This window comes from Sorex fumeus, unplaced genomic scaffold, assembly GCF_029834395.1.
Source record: "Sorex fumeus unplaced genomic scaffold, SorFum_2.1 ptg000003l, whole genome shotgun sequence".
NCBI classification, from domain to species: domain Eukaryota; kingdom Metazoa; phylum Chordata; class Mammalia; order Eulipotyphla; family Soricidae; genus Sorex; species Sorex fumeus.
In genome coordinates, this window is record NW_026606060.1 from 29,203,121 (window position 1) to 29,225,384 (window position 22,264).

Genomic DNA, 22,264 nt, shown 5'->3' on the forward strand with positions numbered 1-22,264 from the left:
GAAACAAGGGCCATGATCCAGAGACACAAAAAAGAATCTCCTTTGGACTTTAAGCCAGGCCTACTTCACTGGGGTGCCTCAGATGGGGGTAGGTGTCGTCCCTCCACCTGCCCCCTAAAAATCCCAGTGTCTGCCAACTTCCAGAACCCAATGAGAAGTGCAAGTATGTGGGTTCAGTGACAGTAAACTCCAGACCTCAAGGGATAGGGGATGGGCTGTTCCTTCTCATTCCCCTGTACCCATGGAACTCTGGAAATCACGGCCCACAAAGTGCCTCCTGCTGCCACTTAAGCTCTTTAATGACCATGATCCAGAGATAAGCAAAAGAATCTCCGAACTGAGCAGCTTTCTCAGAGATATCTCCAGACCCTGATTATCTAAAATTTTAGAATTCCAGAAGCACATGGCCACTCTTGCAGCCACCCAACATCTTATGGTATTCATAACAAGCAATACATAAGAGAGTATGGGGGAGATTGTCTGCCATAGAGACAGGGAGAGTGGTGGGATAAGGGGAGACTGGGGATCTTTTATTTATTTATTTATTTATTGAATCACTGTGGGAAAGGTTACAAAGCTTTCAGGTTTAGGTCTCAGTCATGCAAATATCAAACACATTTCCCTTTACCAATACTTATTTTTTACCATGAAGAACCCCAATAAAACCCCACCCCCCACCCCTCCCAGTCCCTGTGAGGCAGATGAATTCTAGTTAACACTCTATCTGCTTTGATTAGATTCATTGTTTCAATAAAAGATTCACCACTATTATTTAGAGTTTACCCCCCCAAAATCAGACATGCTGAAAAAGCATTGTGAAGTGATTTGCTTTCTGCAGCTGGGTTCAAGAATTAAATGTTGGTTTTGGATTTCTGCTATTTTACCTATTGACCCTGGAAGTATTTCTACTGAAAGTCAGATAGTTAAGAAATTGGTTTCTGTATTCTGGAGTCGTGGCCGTGCTGGAGAGCCGCTTGTGGGGGGGCAACTGGTGGCCTCGGTAGGGCGTGAAGGGTGGACCAAAACGCCCCCCTTCCCATGAGGTTTTAGACTGGGGATCTTGAGGGTGGAAAATATGCACTGGTGGATGGTTGAGTGATCAATCATTGTGTGACTGAAACTCAAACAGGAAAGCTTTGTAACTGTAACTCACAGTGATTAAAAATAATAATAATAATAATTAAAAAATTGAAACTCAAACCATGGCAATTAGGGAAGAAAAATGAAAGAACAGGCTTGCAGAAAAGTTTGTCACTATTTAAACTTAATAAAATAATATACTTTTAAAAAACCAATTATTCCAGTATAAAAGTATCCGCTCTCCAAAATATAATAAACAACAGTCTACAAAATTGACATAGGAAAGCATGTTTTATGTTTATATGCAAATAACAATTTAGAAAATAAATGAATAAAATCAAATCCCATATACAATTAATTGCTTTTAAAAATATCAAACATCTGGAATCAACAAAGGAGGTGAATTGCTTATATGTCAAAATCTTTAGGTCACTAATTAAAATAAATAGAAAATCCAAGGAAATGGAAGAAATATTATGCTTATAGATTGGAAGAAATAGAAACATTAAAATAGCTGGGCTATCCCATAGTTGAATTATACAGAGAACTCAATATCTATCAAAAATTTTAATGGCAGTCTTAAAGGAAATGCAAAAAATATTAAAATGTGTATGGAACCACAAAATTCCTCAACTAGCCAAAGAAATTCTAAGGAAAAAAATTAATGGGAGGCATTACATTTCCTCACTTCAAACTATAAAGCCATAGTAACCATAGTGTGATACTGGAATAAAAGCAGATACTCAAATCAATGGAACAGAATTGAGAGCCTGAAAATAAGCCCTCAAGATATATGATCAGTTATATTATGGCCAACAAGTCTAGAGTTTAAAATGAAGGAAGGAAAGTCTATTTAATTAAAGGGGTTGAACTGGGTGAAACTAAACACCACCAGCTCACACTGTGCAACAGAGTTAATTCAAAATCAAGTGAACACTTAGGTGTTAGATCCAAATCCTAAAATACGTAGCATACATAGGCACAGTACTCCACGATATTGCTTTCATTGATATCTTTGACGATTCCACTTCATTGGCAAGGAAACAAAAAAAGCAAAAATAAATGGGTCTTCATCAAACTGAAAAGCTTCTGCATTGTAAATGAAACCATCACTAAAATAAGAAAACTTCCTTTTGGACGGGAGAAAATTTTCACTCACTATCTGATAAAGGAATAATGTCCACTATTTTAAAAACACAAGCTCAGGGGCTGGAGCTATAGCACAGCGGGTAGGGCATTTGCCTTGCACGTGGCCGACTTGGGTTTGATTCCAAGCATTCCATATGGTCCCCTGAGCACCTCCAGGAGTAATTCCTGAGTGCAGAGCCAGGAGTGACCCCTATGCATCACCAGGTGTGACCCAAAAAGCAAAAATAAAATTAAATTAAAAAAATAAAAACACAAGCTCAACAACAACAAAATAAATACCCCATTCAAAATGTAGAACAAGCTCTATACACTTTTGCAAAACAGACACAACGGATGGTCAACAGGCACATGAAAAAATGTTCGTCATCTCTGAATAGAAGAGAAAATGGAAGTAAAAGTGACAGTAAGAAACCACCTCATAGGAGTGAGACAGACCTGCATCTAGAAAGTCAAAAACAACCAGTTTGGGCAGGTTAGCAGGCGCAGGCAGATGTAAAGAAAGGGAACCTCATTCACTGTTGGCGGAAATGTCAACTGGACCAGGAAAACAACATGGAGAGGGGCTGGAGTCATAGCATAGCGAGTAGGGCATTTGCCTTGCACGTGGCCGACCCGGATTCAATTCCCAGCATCCCTTATGGTCCCCTGAGCACCACGAGGAGTAATAACATAAAAATAGGGCTAAAGAGAGAGCTCAATGGGCTGAAGAACATTCTTTATATGCAGGAGTCTCAAGTTTGTTACAAGTCACCTGAGCTCTAAGCCAGGAGCATTTCCTGAGCACCACTAGTGTAGCCCAAACCCCAAAAGAGAAAACAAAATTATCCCCCCCTAAAAAAAATTAATCATTTCTATCCCTTGATAGAAATTCAAGGGTAATTTATCCCCCATGAATTATTTTTAAATAATTGTATCAATAATTGAAAATAATCCAATCTTTGCCTTTAAAATACAACAATATATAGGTAATTAAATAGAGCCAAATTGCATAGCAATGATATACTTAAGCATGGACCATAATACTACAAAGTTTCCCCAAATTTCTCTTGCTGAGTCCTGTCATCGCCAGCCTCTGAATCTTGCATTTGCTAGGTCTTTTGATAGCACTTGTCCTTGTGTTTGACTTAATCTTGCATTTTTATTTCATCATAGTCTTGACTTAATCTTGCATTTTTATTTCATCATAGTCTCTTTGATTAAAAATCTGTATATGATGTTGTCATTAAAAGTCTGTGTCAGTTTTTTCATCTGGATCTTGAGGAACAAGAACAAAGTGATGGAAATTGGTAAAGGATCTGCTTTCTTGAAAGAAGCACCCAAAAATGTGAGCAGGGCCATGTCAGATATGAAGAAATGTGTAATAGTGTGGGGTGAAAACCAGAGACAGAAGTATCTTTCTTGATACAATGGAATGTTACAATGAAACTAAAAGAATAAAATGTTTGCAATGTTAAAAAATTGCAGTGTTAATCCAACTATGGTGCCAAATTTATTGCTAACTATGATGTTCACATGACAGCAAAATTGCCAAATGTTTTTTTCTTAGAACATGTTACTGTAATGTTAAGCAAAAAACATAATAATTAAGTCATGCATGGCGGTAATGTGTTTAATGTCCAAACTCCTATGATAATTTGATATTTCTGAAGACTGCTAATTTTATGCAGGGTAGCAGCGATATGATAATCTCTTTTGATTTCTCCTTAGTCCCTTCTCGCTTCTGCCTACAGTGACTTTTTTAGTGTTAGAGTGATCTTGTCAAGTTTTGGAAATTCTTCATTTAGCACATTTTATTTTATCACCTTTGCTCTGCACCTGACCTTTCCACAAATATTGAAAGATCAAAGGGGTTTTAAAAAAAAGTAAATAAATCTTACCTTTTTGGTAATGTTTTTTAAAAATTAAAGATACTAACCAAAAATTGAAGCAAATGCTTGGTTTATCTTTCCTTATTGTCCAAAACAAGTATTTATTGGCATGAAATTTCTTATCCTCTACCTGATTATTTTTATTATATAATCAAAATTTATTATTTATTCTTCTAAAGTAATAAAACTTAGCAACACACACCAAAAAGTGCTGCATAATATACTTGTGTTGACAGCATGTAATTTATTATGAAAACTCTATTTCTTTACTTAGTTCAGCCTTTTAGCAAAAGTCATAATAAGTCTAATCTGAAGTTAGCACAATCAGTACTAGATATGAAACTTGTTTTTTTCAAAAATAAATCTGTTCTGGACCTGTGTTACTATTTCCTTTAATACAAACATTACATAATAACTATCTCCTGCATTCATCATATTCTAGCAGTGCTCCCTAAGGTAAGCAATTTTGTCCTCTGTCCCCTGAGAGCACTGAAACCATCCAGGAGGTCAGTAATAGCCTCAGATGCATTGGGGAGACCATTCCTGTTAGTTCATCTGAAAAAGATTTCTAATTGGGTGGTGAGTGATTTTTTTCTGAAAGGAGGACGGGGGTGGCTTAGACTTAAAATAAGTTTGGGTACCTTTGTGATGTTCAGTAAAAGAATTCTTCATGTCAGTGAGAAAATTACCATTCCTTCTTCCAGTAATTTGTGTGCAGCAAATCATCTTCCTACAGTGAACTCTTTACATCTACATAGTGCAGAGGAGGGAGACATAAATAGGGTTCCAAGAGCAGATTTTTGGTCTCTGTTCAGCTGCTAATGGTCTGTGCAGCTTGATGCAAATTTACCTTATCAGTCACCTATGCATTTGTGAAAACTGCACTCTTATAAGGCAGTGTGTCAATTATCCTTTAACGTATAATTAAAACATGCGATACAGCTATATCCAAAAAGTTTTATTTATGAATAAAAAGAGATCTGAAACAAATGCAGGTATTTAAAATTTGAATTGGAAGTATTTATAGATATTTATTTGAGATATCGTTCAATTAGCATTTCAAAAATAGGATTTAAGTTAAAGTAGTTTAGTCTAGTGATAAAATATTACGAGTGTGGAAAGAATTAGTTCCTAAAAATGAAAGTTTTAGAGGTACCTTTAAATGAAACTTTCAAATGAAAGTTTCAGAAGTGCAAGTCTGTACCCCTATATAAATTAGAACAAATATATATTATTCATGTAATTTTGAGTATATACTAGAATTGTTAGAAAATGCTTGTTAACATTTTTAACCTTGAGTAAATATAAATTTATACTTATATTAAATTTATAAAATATAAATTCAGCTACATATGTATAAAACAGTAAAAATGTGTATTGCTTCTTCTTTTGCCTAACCCTTGAATCATATGTTACAATTCGATTAGAATTTGCAGGCCATGCAATCCAAAACTATACATACTTTAAATGAATATTTTGTTCATTTTGTAGATAAAGATGAGATTATATATTTATAAAAATTTGAAGAAAATATGTTGACATTTACCATAAAGCATATTATGCATAATTTTAGACCTGGGCTTAGTTGATCTTCTGAAAGTGAGCTAAGAGTTTTTATTTCCTCTCTGCTGTTTTCTAATCCTTATAAATTTCAAGGAGTGTATACGATTGAGGTATATATGTGTGTAACATGGCATACATTCAATACAGATCACCGCTAAATTATACAAGTTGACATGCCATAATGATATTAACACATTTATGTGTATAAACTTACGTGTTATCACTTAATTAATCTTTTTAAGTGTCACTTTTACAAGCTATTCTACAGTGTGTTTATAATTCCTACAAGATAAGACTAAATATGTCAGCAGTCTTTGTCTTGTTTTTTTCTCCTTAAAGGCACTGGAGCGGGTTGCTGTTGGCCAGGGGGTAAGTAAGAGTGTTTACTCTAACCCAACTGATGAACATGACAGTTTTCTCTCAAGTACTTTTCATTCTTGACCTGATAATGAACTTAAAACCTGATGGGATTTAATAAATATCATCTCAGTTTGTTACATCTTCATACTCAAATTTATATTTTATATGTTTACTTAAATTGAAAATGAACTTTCAGTGAAAAGAGCTTTTTAAGAAAAGAAAAAGAAAAGAAGATGACTTTGAGAAAAAGTTTCACATTATTTATTCTCCTACTGTCATGCCCCATTTCATTGCTTTATATTAAACGATCTATAAACATTTCTAAAGAATCCCTTTGCTAACTAGGAGGCTTTTAGTTCAAGTGAACATAAACAAGGCATAGCTTTCGATTTATTTCTTATTTTTTAGTCCAAAATGCATATTGTGATTGGTTATTGTTTATTTTGTAACTATTTTCTTTAATATCATGACTAGTCATTAGTTGCAACAGCCAAATAAGTTTGCACCATATGAGCAGAAGTTAAATGTATTCCCAAAGTATGCATCTGATTACCTGCTCTCTGATTACCACCTGTGATTCTTTTAACATGCTAGGGAATTTTAAAGTTTTTTTTAAATAGTTCTTAATAGTTTTTCGTAAGATTTTTTTCTGTTGTATTTAAATTATAGAGATTTCTTTTTTGCTTTTTTCCCCCCAAAGGCCATTAATATGTTCATTTTAATTTACTAAAATAGTAATAATTTAGGGGCTGAGAGATAGTACAGTGAATAGGGCACTTGCCTTACATGCAGCTGACTTGGATTCAGTCTGTACTACTACCCCATATGGTTCGCTGAGCCCTACCAAGCATGATCCCTGAGCAGCACAGAGATGAGTAAGCCCTGAGCACTGCTGGTTGTGGCTCAAAAAAAAAAAAAAAGAAGAAGGAGGAGGAGGAAGAGGAGGAGGAGGAGGAAAAGTGAGGAGGAGGAGGAGGAGGAGGTGGAGGAGGAGGAGGAGGAGGAAAAGTGATAATATTCTATAATAGTTGCATCAGTAAGTACTTGTTCTGAATAGGGATAATGATATTAGTGACATTTTTCCTTTTAGGCCATTCATTGTACTTACCTAAGAATTAATGAAACTGCTGGTTGGCATCTTGTTTACATTAAATTACTGGTTTAGTAACCTTGGATACATGCCATAATTTTTTATAGCATTTAAAGTCTTCAATAGGAAAAACAAATAATAATAGGTATAACAGTAATGCTTTTATTGTAGAGTTATGAGGATTCAGTGAATGATAAATGTATAATGCAAAAAATGATTAAAATATACTAAGTACATCTACTAGAACATATACTAAATACTCAGTGCCAGCTATTGTTGCTGTTGTGTTATCAGTAATTAATAATAATATGAAAATACTGTCTTAACAGTTTGACAAAATATTTCTTAGTGTTTTCTTCATCAGTTAAATCACACAGTACAATGGATATCTGATAGGTTCTCTTGTTATCTTGATATATACAGAGGAGACTCTCAAGTCGTCTACACTGAGATCTGTATCTTTAATTTTAGACCTACACTCTTAAGTAGTGAGCTACTTCTCGGTATAGTAGTTCCTAGGATTTGTAAGAGGAAGGATCTTTTGTCATAATAATATTATAGTGTATTTCTGTGGATTTCTATTTCCTGAATGCCCATTCATGTTTCAATGCCCAATCAGATGAGTTCAGTGTAATCCCAACCTTTTCAGAGACTGACTCACAGAAGTTCAGTTGTGTGTTCCTGCCCCCTTGGTTTATTCATTCCTGAGTCCTAATTTCAAGCTCAGTGCCCTTTCCACTAGACCTATAAAACGTGTGCCTGATATCCATGCTTTTAGGATGTGCTCTTTCTGCTCCTTCTCATGTTAAAACACCTTTACTTACTCGACTGATTTATTACTTGTGAAGAAGAGAAAGTAAACTCTGAGCCCCATTTAGTTTATTTCAGAAACAGTCAGGCACGGGCTGCTCAAGAGCTCTTGACTCCCTTCCCACTTATTCCCTCCATTTTTACCGAGATGGATAGACTTAGTTTTACCAGGAATGTCCATTTGAGGCACTTCATAACTCTCTTCCATTTCTTAGAAAACAGCCATAAAGATACTATTTACTGGGGGTAACATTTATTCGATACTGTTCGTGTTTCTCTCTGCATTCCATTTCTGTATGTTTTTGCTTAAATTGCAAGTTTGAGGGTCTTTTTATTTTGGTTTTCAATTTAAAAGCAGTTTTTCATTACATTTATTTCTAATTTATTTAATGATTTTACATATTCACATAAGCTTAGAAAAGAACTTTAACTATTTAGAGTCAGTTTCATATAAAATTTACATAAAAATATAGCTTCCATCTATTATAGCTAGTCAAGTAGAAAGTTAGGGCTTTGTAAGTCATTTTCAATACTAGCAGTAATATTTCCCCCCATGAAACAGATCTCCTAAAATGCCTTGAATTTCAGCAGAACAATGTAAGAGTAGGTGTTAATAAAAGTTAAGGCATTTCAACATTTTTATAAAAGAACTGAAGATATTTCAGAAACATCTTGAAGTCAAGATTTGGGTACTGTAGAACAGAATTATACATGTGAAATGTAAGATGTGAAATGTTTTCAGAAATATAAAATTTTGAATAAAATATTTTAAAGCAATTTTCAAAGAAAGTTAAGAACTCAGTTTTTTCATGGTTTTTTTGTTTTTGTTTTTTTGTCTCAAGTCAAGGAGGTTTTATATAAAAATTGTGACTGGAAGATTTTATGTAAGAAGTGTGCCTAGAAAAAGGTTATAAATTTTAGCATGGGCACTCAAGTATGCATATGCACTGTACCTGCTTTAGTGAGTTATTTTAGCTATTCACTTTGGAATGATGGTTTTGCAAATCCCATTATCTACCAGAAACAACTCTGCCCTTTTCCCACCATCCAGAAAGAACAGAATGTGTGTTCTTTCAAAGTGCTCTGTCAGAATTCTACAAGTCAGATATTCTCTAGTGTTAAGTCTTAAGGACAACATTTGCATTGTTGGAAGATCCAAGTAATAACAATCAACAGCTGTACTTGTGGTTTTTGTTCTATTAGCACTAGGGGCCTGAAGAATAGGAGCTTGAATTTAGATGAAAGAGGGGTGGAAAAGAGTGACATTTCTGCCTATGCACTCAGGCAGAATTTTATTTTGTTAATATAAACTCCATCTGAATTCTAATACTCATTCTAACTGCAATCAGAAGTAAGGATTTGGGCGGGATAGACACAGAAAGATTGCATTCATCTGGGGAACATAAAGTAACAAAATGAGAGACTAACACCCAGGAGTGGCCCAGATTAGTACCAGGAATTTTGTTCCATGACTTGGAGGCCAGCCACACGTGCTAGAGGAAAAGGAAGCTCAGATGGGAGCACCAAATAAAGGGTGTTGGGAGGATCCTCCCAGGATGGGAGAAGCTTGCTGAAAGTAGACTATAGACCAAACATGATTGCCACTCAATGGCTCTCTTGCAAACCACAGAGCCCAAAAGGAGAGAGAGAGAACAAAAGGGAATGTCCTGCCACAGAGGCTGGGTGGGAGGGATACTGGGACCCGTGGCGGTAGAAAATGGGTACTGGTGGAGGGATTGATCATTGTATAACTGAAACCCAAGCACAAAAATTTGTAAGTCTATAACTGTACCACATGGTGTTTCACTAAAAAAAAAAAAAAAGTAAGGATTTGGGGTTCTGAAGGAACGTTAGAAAAGGATAGTTCAGTGAACATACACATCCCATTGGACTATGTCTTTAAAACTATACCTGTCATTGACTGATTTTAGGGTTGTTTTTTCCCCCGTTTTTTTTATGGAGTGATAGCACAGCGGTAGGGCGTTCGCCTTACAAGCGGCCAACATGGCCGACCTGAGTTCGATTCCTCCGCCCCTCTCGGAGAGCCCGGCAAGCTACCAAGAGTATTCGATACGCCAAACACATTAACAACAAAGTCTCCAATGGAGACGTTACTGGGCCCACTCGAGCAAATCGACGATCAACGGGAGGGCCTTTTTTTATGGTATCACCATGAGATAAAATTACAAAACTTTCATGTTTAAGTTTCATTCATACAGTGATCGCACACCCATCCCTCCAACAGTGTACATTTTCCACCACCAAGGTCCCCAGAATCCCTCTCCCCTACCCCTCCTCCTCCCTATGTCTTTTCATTTCATTTCATTTCATCATCCTGTTATTCGTCGATTGCCTCGAGCAGGCCCCAGTAACGTCTCCTTCATCCTAGCCCTGAGATTATATTCAAGGCTCTTTAGGAGAATGAGACCCATCATTGTTACTGGTATTTGGCATATTGGGTACACCACGGGGAGTTTGCCAGACTCTGCCCTGTGGGCAGGCTACATTAGATAGCCTGCAAGTTTGTCCAAAGTAGGAATGAGATAATAAGATGTCATAAAAAGATGTCCTGATAAGATGTCATTCGCGGCCGCGCGGTTCCGCAACCTGGATTTTATAGTCTCTGAGTCTTGGCCGTTGATGGGATTACACGGCGCCAGGGGACCAGGTGGTGGGTGTGACCCCCGCCTACTGGGATTTGGAGGATCTGGGTGGAAGATGCTTGACTCCAGTCCGCGTAGGCTTGGAGATCTCGGCCCCGGAACCCGCGTGGCTTTGTCCCTCTGCCAGTACCTTCATGTGTGCGGAGAGTGGTCTCAGCATGGTGGTGGCTGGTCCTGGAGGTCTTCGGCTGCCGGAGCCCTGGTCAGGGCGGGGAGGAAAGCTCAACCCGCTCCCCTCCAAGGGGCCTCGGTGAGGAACAGCCAGGCGCGGGGTCAGAAGATTAAGAATCTAAGAATCTAAGAGGTCAGAAATCTAAGAATCTGTGTCTTAGATTTCTCAAAGTTCTCAGTGCTGTTGATCTCCCTCCATTCTTGCTTACTTTTTTCCCTTTCATCACTCTTGCGTAGAGGGCAGGCTGTTGTTTTAGTATTAATTTGCATTGGGTTTTTAATACTAATTTTCAACAAGACAATATTTCTGTATTGTTGGCATAGAGATTAATATTCTAGAGTATATCATTGTGAATTCAAAAAGTGTGGGGCGTAGGACATGTGCTTCTGGTGACTGAGGAGACTGGCCCACAAAGATAGACGACAAAGGAACAGGGAAATGGAGGAATAGGGCCCACAAGCTGATTGGTAGTCAGGGACATTTATTTCATACTCATCCTCATCCTTATAGATTCATTCTCCTACAGTGTAGTTGCTTCTTCTACAGTGTAGTGGGTGTACACATAGGTGTGGTTGAACATTATCATAACAACAAACATATGTAAACCCACTCCTTCAGGGGAAATTCTTCTCAGAGATTAATTTAAGGACAAAAATCTCATCTGTGGGTTCAGCAGCACTCTAGATTACTAGGAGATCTGCTCAAGGGTGGGATCCCAACTAGGGTGTATTGCTTTCTCCTTTGCTAAGTTAGTAATCCATTTAAACAATCATAATAAATTTACTTATTTCTAATATTTCTATTCATTTTGTATAAACACAGTAGGAGATATATTAATCTTAAGGTTAGCTATTCCTGGGGACATCTCGCTATATATCCCAATCAGGTTAGTCTTTCTTAACCCCAGGAGGGTCCTTATTCAGTTACTTCTTTTTGGGTCATGACAGAGTTTGTTCCGTGACTGTGCTCCTATTGTACTTTTTATTGCTCTTACCTTGTCCCTTTTTCAGTGCCAAAGTAGCCTATACCTTGACCTGGGTCCATCCTTGTCCCTCGCTAAGACCTCCTTTTGAGGGTATTGGGAAGAAAGGGTAACTGAGTCTTAAGTCAAGTAAATATGATGGATGCCCAGGAGTAAATATTATTCGGAATCAGTTAACTGCAATGTTACAAAAACATAGCATCAACTGTCTTCCTATGTCTTAAACGAAAAGGACATTGCTAAATAAACCATGCAAATAACATAAAGAAAAGAGAAAAGCAATATAGGGTTATTAGTGCCTGATAGAATTGGCTGTGCCTCAGGGGCACTGTTGTGGGAGTTACTCAATAAACCTAAACTCTCTGCGGAAGGAGAAAGGACAAACCAGTGTTATACAACATATCATATAAAATGTTATATTGTATTATATAGTTATATGTGGGCTTGTGGGTAGAGTTTCGGCAACTTCTGTAATTTCCTAAAGAATAGTTTCATTGCTGCAGCAAAGTTTATTCTTCTACTTACACTGTACTTTTCAACTTTAGGCTTCTGTGAAACTAGTATGTTTTCTCTCAGCCTTTCTCTTCAGCCATTCCTTCTTTCTTTTGGAAAACATTTGAAACTTCACCTACACCTCCTACCTTTTTTGCCCAGGAAATGAAACCTTGCCAAGATTTCAAGCCCTGCTATTATCCTTTCCAAGGCCCTTCTTTTTTAACTCTACAGTAGCCAGTGTTGTGATCTTTCAATTCTTAGACATAATTTGTAATTCCTTTTCTTCTTGGTAGAAAAATCTCTAGTTTACTACTATTCAATAAATCCACTTTCTCTTTTCTATGCATCTTTTCTGACTACTTTCCAATAGATTCCAGAGCTGACTTGATTATTTGTAATTGTTTATATTTATTGGGCTGGAGCGATAGCACAGCGGGTAAAGCGTTTGCCTTGCACGCGGCCAACATGGCCAACCTGGCTTCAATTCTTCCACCCCTCTCAGAGAGCCTGGCAAGCTAACGAGAGTATCTCGCCTGCACTGCAAAGCCTGGCAAGCTTCCCGTGGTGTATTCAATATGCCAAAACAGTAACAACAAGTCTCATAATTTGTTGTGAGATGTTACTGGTGCCCACTCAAATGAATCGATGAACAACGGGAGGACAGTGCTATAGTGCTATTTTATTGTACCTTTAGTTAATACATTTCACTGGAGGGGCTCATGCTTCTTTTCAAATGATTATATCTTATTTGTTATTTCTCCTATAATTTTTTCTACCTTCTTACATAATTACTTTCCAGTTGCTTGCCTCAGTATAGCATTTTAATATTAAATGGGAAAAATTATAAAATTTACCTGTATATTTTACAACAAAGTTAGGCTAGTAACATCCCCTTATGATTCCAATACTGGTATTGTTTTTATTGGAGGCATTTTTAAGTTATTCATTTTTTTTATGATTATAATATGTCTTTTTTTTTTTCCAGCTGCCTACTGAATCACTGTTCTACCGTGCGGTCCTTCAGGATATTATTAAAGATTGCTATGGCATCACCAAATGGTATGAGCATTTTATTTTAATAAGAATAACCATGTGTACTTTAAGTGAACCATCTTTTAGTATAGGTAAACTTATATAGGGTGACAGTAATTGGTAGCAGCTTTGCATTTAAACTTAATAACTAAGAAGGATATGTTAACTATATCTTAATCTTTTTTTTTATATTTTTGATTTTGGTTTTGACCTGGTCATGCTGAGGGCTTATTCCTGGCTCTGTGCTCAGGGGTTACTCCTTGTCGGGTTCAGGGGACCAAAAGTAGTGCCATGAATTAAACCTGGTTGGCTACATGAGAAGTAAGTGCCCTACCCACTCTACTATCTTTCTGGTCCAAATCTATAATTTTTTAAGTGAAACGGAGGTTCAATTTGTTTTGTTTTGTTTGGTTGTAATAATATATAAAGATTGCTGTGGAATTTTAGAAATATTTAATTTGTTATAAACAAGTAATTCAATAAATAATATATTATCATTGAGCAGTATTATATTTAAAATGGTTCATAACAATACATACATACTTAGGACAGATATCTATCATCAACAAACAGTGTGACCATGCAAGATCTACTAATAAAATAGTAGGCCTGATTGTGTTTTGTTTTCTGTTTCCCACCCCCCCTCCAATAATGCACTCTTCACAAACAGTGGCAAAGGTAGGAGAATTTTTCATACTTATTGTTCAACAACTGCTACACTTGCATACAATTTTAATCCTGTCAATTTTCATGAATGTTCACTTACTAATTTTTTTCTCTTACTATTTTTAGATTTCTGTTACCCATTTGCTTATAGTAAAATATTCCAGATAAAACATAAGTTTTTGGCTTTTGAAAATCCACACTAATAGTAGCAAAGGATTTTTTTTATCATTTCTCTAGAAGAATAATAATTTACTGATCAAGATTACTGCATACAATTTTCTACATATAGCATTGGTTTTTACTGATATTTCAATGTAAAATCCCCAAGTTCATACCCACATCTCTATTCTCTTCCATATAGTTACCTATTTTCAAAATGATAATTAGTGAATTCTGTGTGTTTTGCTGAAACTAACTCCTTCTTTTGAGTTCATCCCGAATATGCTAAGCTAGTTGTATAAAATCACAAAATTGTGCAAATTCATAATCATACAAGTATTGATTCCGTTTTAAGACCTTAACTCTTTTTACAAATTAATTTTTCTCTTAATTCCCACTTGAGGCTATTAATGTTCTATTCTAAATCATCTTCTCACTTAAAAATCCATCAACAACAATTCCCCATTTCTACTTTCTTTACTATTCAGAAAATAGATTATTTTAATTATATATTTCGTTTAAAAGCCTCACTCACCTGTCAGCCACAATTGGACATATGAGTGATTATTGTTCTTCAAAATCTTTTTTATGATCAATTGTCTAGCTGTATTCCCTGGGATATGCAGAGAAATAGAACAGTAGGTAAGGTACTCGCATGTGACAACCTTGTTTTTATACAGTACCACATATCATCTCCCGAGCACTGCCAGCATGATTTCTGAGCAATGCCAGGCATGACCTAGCTTCCAACTGCCCCTCTCCCCATAAAAGTGCATTTTTTTCCCTCTTTTCTTACTTGGTACACTTACTAATTTCATGAAGGGTTTTTCTTCCTACTCCATGCTTTTAGTATTTTGAGGCATTCTCTAGTGTTCTGTCTTCTGCTACCATATCTTTTAATTTCCTCTTTCTCTAACAGCAAGTAATTTATTGCATGTATTTGACTTGTATCTCTTTTCAGAATTTCAAATCTATGTTATGCATTTTAATCTGAAAAGCTTCACATACATTCTTCACAATTTTACTAAATTCAGCTACATCCAAAGGCCAAAATCAACTTTGTAAAATTCTGTTTCTTTCTGTTTCTTTTGACTTATTCTGTTTTTTCTTGGTATTGATATAATTATTTCCAAGCTTAAGAAATCCTGAAAAATCTCATACTATTTTTCTCCCATCACCCTGTTTGAATCAGCTTCAATTCATTGTCAAGATTTGCACGTGTTATACTTTTTTCAATCTGGCAACTGTTCGCAGTGTATGTCAGGCTGCCTACTGGGTCATAGTTACATAGGATAGTGTGTCCACACAAGAGTATTTTATAGTCCATTGTGACCACATACTTGGTTATGTGTGTGGCAAGGTTTGTTTTTAATTGGTTTGAGAACATGGAGACAGAAGAAAGACTAGGAATTGCAGAACAGATGTCAGTGAAAAGATGGAAACCAAAAGAGTTGAGCAGTTATTAGGGCTGCATTCTCTTAAGAGATATCCAGTAGGCAACATAGGAAACAAAGCAAAGAGAGGAAACATTCTATATAGTGTTATGTGACAGAAGTTAGTGTCCTATCAAGAGGACTAGAACTATCAGATTAACTACTGTTACTCGAGTTAGGGCCCTGAGGGTTCATATTATCTGATGAGTATGAGTTAGAACTGGACAGTCCTAAAATGGACTTAGAATTATTTCAAGCTGTGATGAAATTACTTCTTAATACTGCTTTGACTAGCCGTCTACTAGAAGCAAAAGTAGTGTATGTGTAATCCTCTAGGAAATTATTGCTGCAATTTGCTATTCAGACAGAATCTACCAAACAACCAAAAATTATGTATGTATGATTAAATGAGGTGACATGACAAAGCCAAAAATAAATATAACCAACAGAAATGAAACCATTGGAGATATAGAATAACTTAAAATAACTATGCTCAGGTGACTTTCACTCTGGGAAAATAGCAACACTTTTTTTCTCCCCTGGGAGATGAGCTACCCCAGTGATATTTAGAGATTGCTCCTGGCTCAGAATACTGTTGCTGAGGATCAAACTGGGACTGCCATGTGCCAGACACACCTTATACTATCGGTACGATAAGATCCACATCTCCGTGTAAATATATTTGAGTGTCTCGAGTATAGCTATGTGTGTGTATTTATATATGTACATGAAACTTTCTTGTAGTTGCATATATCACTGTGTGGAACTTTGAGACATCAGTGGTTGCTGGGGAAGACTAGGCAGTAAGATTGAAGGAAAGTGATTTTGGCTAAAACGTTACACGCGCGCGCACACACACACGCACGCACACTGACACCTCTTTATCCAGTCACCTGTCCTTAGCACTTGAATTGGTCCCAGATCTTAGCTATTAAAAATTGTAATGAATTTAAATGGGCATGTATCTTTTTACATTGGTCTTTCTTATATTGTTTGCCCTGATATTTATTATCAAAGAGAAACAAATTAAAATAATAAAATATCACCTCACTCCTGTGAGAATGACCTGTTATTAAAAACTAATGCTGATAAGGGTCTGAGGTAAAGGAACCCTCAATCACTGTTGGGAATGTAATTTTATTTAGCCTTTAAGGGAAACTGTGAAGAGTCCTATAATATTTAAAACAGATTTACCAAATGACCCAGCAATTGCACTGGTCACTGTCACTGTCCTCCCATTGTTCATCGATTTACTCATGCGAGCCCAGTAACTTGGTAAGACTTGTTACTTATTACTGTGTTTGGCACACGTTACGGTAGCTATGCTATCACTCCAGCCCATTCCACTGGTATATTATTTTTATATATACCAGTAGGCTGGAGCAATAGCATAGTGGGTAGGGCGTTTGCCTTGCACAAGGCCAATCAAGCCAACCCGAGTTTGATTCCTCCGCCCCTCTCAGAGAGCCCGGCAAGCTACCGAGAGTATCCCGCCTGCACGGCAAAGCCTGGCAGGCTTCCTGTGACATATTCGATATGCCAAACACGGTAATAACCAGTCTCACAATGGAGACGTTACTGGGCCCGCTCGAGCAAATCGATGAACAACAGGAGGACAGTGCTACAGGTTAGCAAAAAGCCTTTGTTTGTCTTTTTTTAGGGTGTCACACCAAGTCATTGGGGAGTGTCACACCAAATCATACTCAGAACTTATTCCTGACTCTGCTTAGGGATCACTCCTGGAAAGCCAGGGGAGACCATCTGGGGTGCAGGGTTCAAACCAAGGTCAGCTACATACAAGACTAGCCACCTTACCCTCTGTACTATCTCACTGGCTCCTAAGCAGAAAGTTTTAGGATGGATAGTTATCAAATGTAAGCAAGAACTTAGAGCAATTGGAACTGTTCACTTTGTTGATGGGATTTAAGAAGTTTGTTCAGTCCCTTGAAAAATAAGCTAGCATTGTCTAATAAAATTGTAAATTTCTCAGTGCTTTGTCTGAGCAATTACACATCTAAGTATATATCTTAGGAAAACTTTGAACTATACACTTTAAGAAATTGTTTAGGAACAAAAGTTTTATTAATAGGAGAATAAATAAATTTCACTTCTCCGTTAAAATAGAATGAAGAGATAATGCACTTGCTTTCATGTACCTGACTCAAATTTTATACCCGACACTCCCTGTGGTCCCCTGAACCCCTCAGGAATGATCCCTGGGTACAGAGCCAGGAGTAAGCCCTGAGCACAGTGGGATGTGCCCCAAAACTATATATATATATATATATATATATATATATAATAAAAATAAAATAAAATGGAATGGCATGCTGTGACACAGTGAAAAATAATAGTTTACAATTATATGCATCATTGTAAATGAATCCTATAAATATAGAAATTGCAAAAAAATTACTTTAGGCTGGTTACTTCTAATAAAGTAAAGTAAAGTAAAGTAAAGGCCCTCCCGTTGATCGTCGATTTGCTCGAGCGGGCCCAGTAACGTCTCCATCGGAGACTTTGTTGTTACTGTGTCTGGCATATCGAATACTCTCGGTAGCTTGCCGGGCTCTCCGAGAGGGGCGGAGGAATCGAACTCGGGTCGGCCATGTTGACCGCTTGTAAGGCGAACGCCCTACCCGCTGTGCTATCGCTAAACCAAACACAACTGGGTGATTATTTAGGAGTATAAATAGGCATTAGACAATCTCAAAAACGTATGATAATGGTAAACACAAGCAGGGTTCAGTATGGTGATTTCCTATGGGAGAGTAAAATTGTGTAAAGTGTGATGGGAAAGGTGGGGATACATAGGTCTTTGTACTTACGTACCCTAGTAATGTTTTCTGTCACTCTCAAGTTTAATTTTGAGTACAAGTATTCATTTTACTGGCATTCTCTATATCTTATACATATTTTATGAATACTTGTATTCAGTAGCATCAAATTTTAATCTCTTATCAAGTTTTCCCCTAGGGTGAGTTGAACCACATATGTGTAGTATCTCTTACAGACACCTCATTATAATAAGAAGAAAAATTTAGCATCAAAGTGGTTAAAAGCTAAAATCATAAGCCTAAAGGATCTGGGACTGTTACTGAATTCATATTCCAGAATTGACTTCACTTTCCTGTGCTTTTTAATTTAAATTTTATCTGGGATATTTTGAATACGAATCGACTCTGTAGATCTCATAGACTAAACTTCACATGATTGGATTCTCTAAGCCTGTGTACTAAAGAAAGAAACAACTTTACTTAATGACCTTTTCACCTTTAGTTTATTTTATTAATCAAGATAAATTCTCCTCAAATGTTATGCTATTTTAGAACATCTGAAGCACTACTCTAAAAGTTTCTTTTTGCATCATTGTTTATCTCGTTTAATATCAGAAGTAAACATTTTTGTATATTTAAATGTACCATTTTATTCCATTATAAATATGACAAAATGTAATAAGGCTTAATAATTTATAAAAATTTATACATTTATAATTTTTCCAAATCTTGAAACTTTTTTTTAGATAGTAAATGCCAAAAAATAGCTGTTTAATTTTGTGAAATTCTTTTAAAACTCTTGGCGATCAAACTCAAAAAGGTAATAGGGTAATAGCCTTGCATTCTGTCGACCCTGGTTAAATGCTCAGCATACCCTGAGTCCCTGAGCATTGCTGAATGCAGCCCAAGAGTCGCCTGAATACCAGTGGTTGACCCAGGTTATCCCTGTCACTTTAGGGCCCAAACCCTGAGCACTATTCAGAAGTCCTCTATCTCCCCCAAATTAGCACTGTAGCACTGTCCTCCCATTGTTCATCAATTTGCTCAAGCGGACACCAGTAACATCTCACAACAAATTGTGAGACTTGTTACTGTGTTTGGCATATCTAATACGTCACAGGTAGCTTGCCAGGCTTTGCCATGTGGGCAAAATACTCGCATTAGCTTGTCAGGCTCTCCGAGAGGGGCGGAGGAATCAAACCCGGGTCAGCCATGTCAGCCACGTGCAAGGCAAACACCTTACCCACTGTGCTATTGCTCCAGCCCAAATTAAAAAATGAAAACCTCTTGAAAAGAGAACAGGAAAAATATAATGTAAACTCTTTTGTTTTCCTTCACAATGAGCAATGTATATAGCTTTGTAAGAAATAGTTGTTACTTTTAATTGAGCTGTATAATATCATTTTAATTTTTCTGCAATAAATAAGATATTGAAATTCTGAGTCTTGAAATCTGCCTCACAAAATTAAAGCTTAAGTTTTGAATTTATAGTGTCATCGAAATGAAATGAGCAAACATAGCTTTCAAACTGAAGAATAATTTGAATAATCTCTGGAGCTCCCTTAAAAAAGATCTCTTCAATTTTTTTTCAGGAGGCGACGCACTCAGGGTAGGGGTAGGGGCAACTCTGAATGCAGCTTGTAGGAGCACAGTGTTGGGTGGACATTCATTTTAGCCCACAGGCATCTCCTCAAGAACCCTTGATTGCTGTATTTAGCAAAATTTCATGTTCCTCATCTTTTGCCTTTAATATGTATTTTCATATAAAAGGCAAAATAAGTTTATTTCAAAAGTATGTTTGCTGCTTTCTTTCCTTTGTATGCTGGTTTCCAATAAAGTCTACATCTGCTTCACCTTTTCCTAAAAATTTTTACACTAATATTGCTTCCCTGGAAAGTGCTACAAGTACACCATATTCTTAAAGTGTATTTTTGGAAAAGCTTGTGGATAGTGTGGATTCACTTGAGTAGAATGTTAATTAGATCCAGTGCATTCACTTTTATTACAAGAAAGAATGCTGATTCCTTTTTAGCATGCTGACCATGCTTTATTCTGACAGGAGGTCTCCTTTCACTTTGCTCCTCAAGACCCAACATGTTACTTTGCTAACTTCAAAATGTTTGATAATCCATCTTTCTATTCAAAAACTAAAACACCCTAGGTGTGGCCTTCAAGGCTTTATCTAATCACTCATTAATATCTTTTCCAGCCTAATCCATTCCTCAGTTCTTGCTCCTTTGTACTTCAGCAACTGTCCACATTACTGAGCTTGATATATACACTGTGCCCTGTATCATTCATCATTTTCCATGTAATTAATTTTACACATTGCATGCTTCCTTGGACCTCTTCTCTCCACTTAGAATAGTCTCCTCCCCATTTCTGCCACCCTTTCCTCCTGCGTCCTTTCCCAGGTGAAATCCTAGACATTCCATAAGAGCAGTTAGGAGACATTTTTATGATGCGTAATTTTCATTCCTGCCCTCTAGTCTTCTCACATTGGACCTGATATGTGATTCGCTGCTCTAACTGGAGCTAACTATGCAATTAATTTGTGTTGTTTATTCCTCTGCAACATGCTGGTCTCCTTGAGGGCCAGTTGTTTATTGAATGAAATTATATAGCATAATGGCTAGTTCACAAATCCAGAAAATCTTTTTCAAACCTCATTTTCACCCTCGGATACTATTCTCTATCTGTTCTTTCTTTACCAGAAAATTTCTTGAAAGTGCTGCCAATTTCTTTCCTATATACCCTAACTCCAGTCAGATTTTACCTCCATCATTCTATCAAGCATCTTTACAGGGTCTCTAATGACAGCACATTACTAAATCCCCTGGTCAGTTAATCCATCCTCATATGATTGAACTTGCAATCAGTGTTTCTTACAATTTCCCACTACAGAAATCCCATTTTTTCTCATAGTCAAGTCCCTCATAAAATACTCTCCCTTCTCTGTTTCAGTCTATTCTTCTGATCTTTATTTTTTTTCCTTCAAATCTTTTAAGTGTTGTTTTCTAGATTTATCTAAATTATATTATCTTATTTTGTAACTTTACTGTTTATATGCTGATGAATCTCATAATTGTAGTACAGTTGATTTTTATTCTTGCTTGTAACAAAAATTCTGCTGTCAGCTTTCTCCCTATTTCTCACACTGGCTCATCTAGTCCGTCAGAATCTCCCTATCCCCATATCGATAAAATTCCACCATACCTATCCATACCTATCCATGAAAACTTTTACACAAAAATTATCTTTGTAGTCAGCACTATCAGTCTCTAACACCCAAAGTGAGTGAACATATCTCAAGTGAAAGAACACTGGATTTTAATTTCCATTTTATCTCTTTAATCTCAATTTTAATGTTTTAAAATGTATAGAATTTATTAGTAGAGAAATATCTAGAATTTATAAGTGGTTTTCTTGGGTGGAGCATGCTCAAGATTTTTATTGGTTGAGATGTGAGATTTTAAAAATACATGTAAAATGATTACTCTGAGCAGCTGGAGATGAGAGTTCCACTGGGGATCAAACCAGAGCCTCCTATACAAAACATGTATTCTGGGCTGTTGAGCTATCTAAGTTCCAAAATTGCTATTATTAATAACCCATCTTTACAAATGAGAATATAATTTCTCTTTACAACTATCCCATTAGGTAGTGTTGAATAGCATTAAGGCCCTCCCGTTGTTCATCGATTTGCTTGAGCGGGCCCAGTAACGTCTCCATTGGAGACTTTGTTGTTACTGTGTCTGGCATATCGAATACGTCACGGGGAACTTGCCAGGCTCTGCCGTGCGGGCGAGATACTCTCGGTAGCTTGCCGGGCTCGCCGAGAGGGGTGGAGGAATCGAACTCGGGTCGGCCATGTTGGCTGCGTGCAAGGCAAACGCCCTACCACTGTGCTATTGCTCCAGCCTGTTGAATAGCATAAAAACTGGAATCACTGAGTTAGGGGAAAT

General features: G+C 36.8%; 1 protein-coding gene across 2 annotated transcripts in view; it reads left to right on the forward strand.

Annotated features, from left to right (window-relative positions):
- METTL25 (methyltransferase like 25) overlaps positions 1 to 22,264 on the forward strand; it is a 107,013-nt gene that overhangs the window by 60,038 nt on the left and 24,711 nt on the right. For both annotated transcript variants that reach the window (XM_056116371.1, XM_056116378.1), the window contains 2 exons: positions 6,000 to 6,029; positions 13,218 to 13,291. In XM_056116371.1, coding sequence (XP_055972346.1) covers positions 6,000 to 6,029; positions 13,218 to 13,291 — 104 coding nt within the window. The remainder of the gene's footprint in view (positions 1 to 5,999; positions 6,030 to 13,217; positions 13,292 to 22,264) is intronic.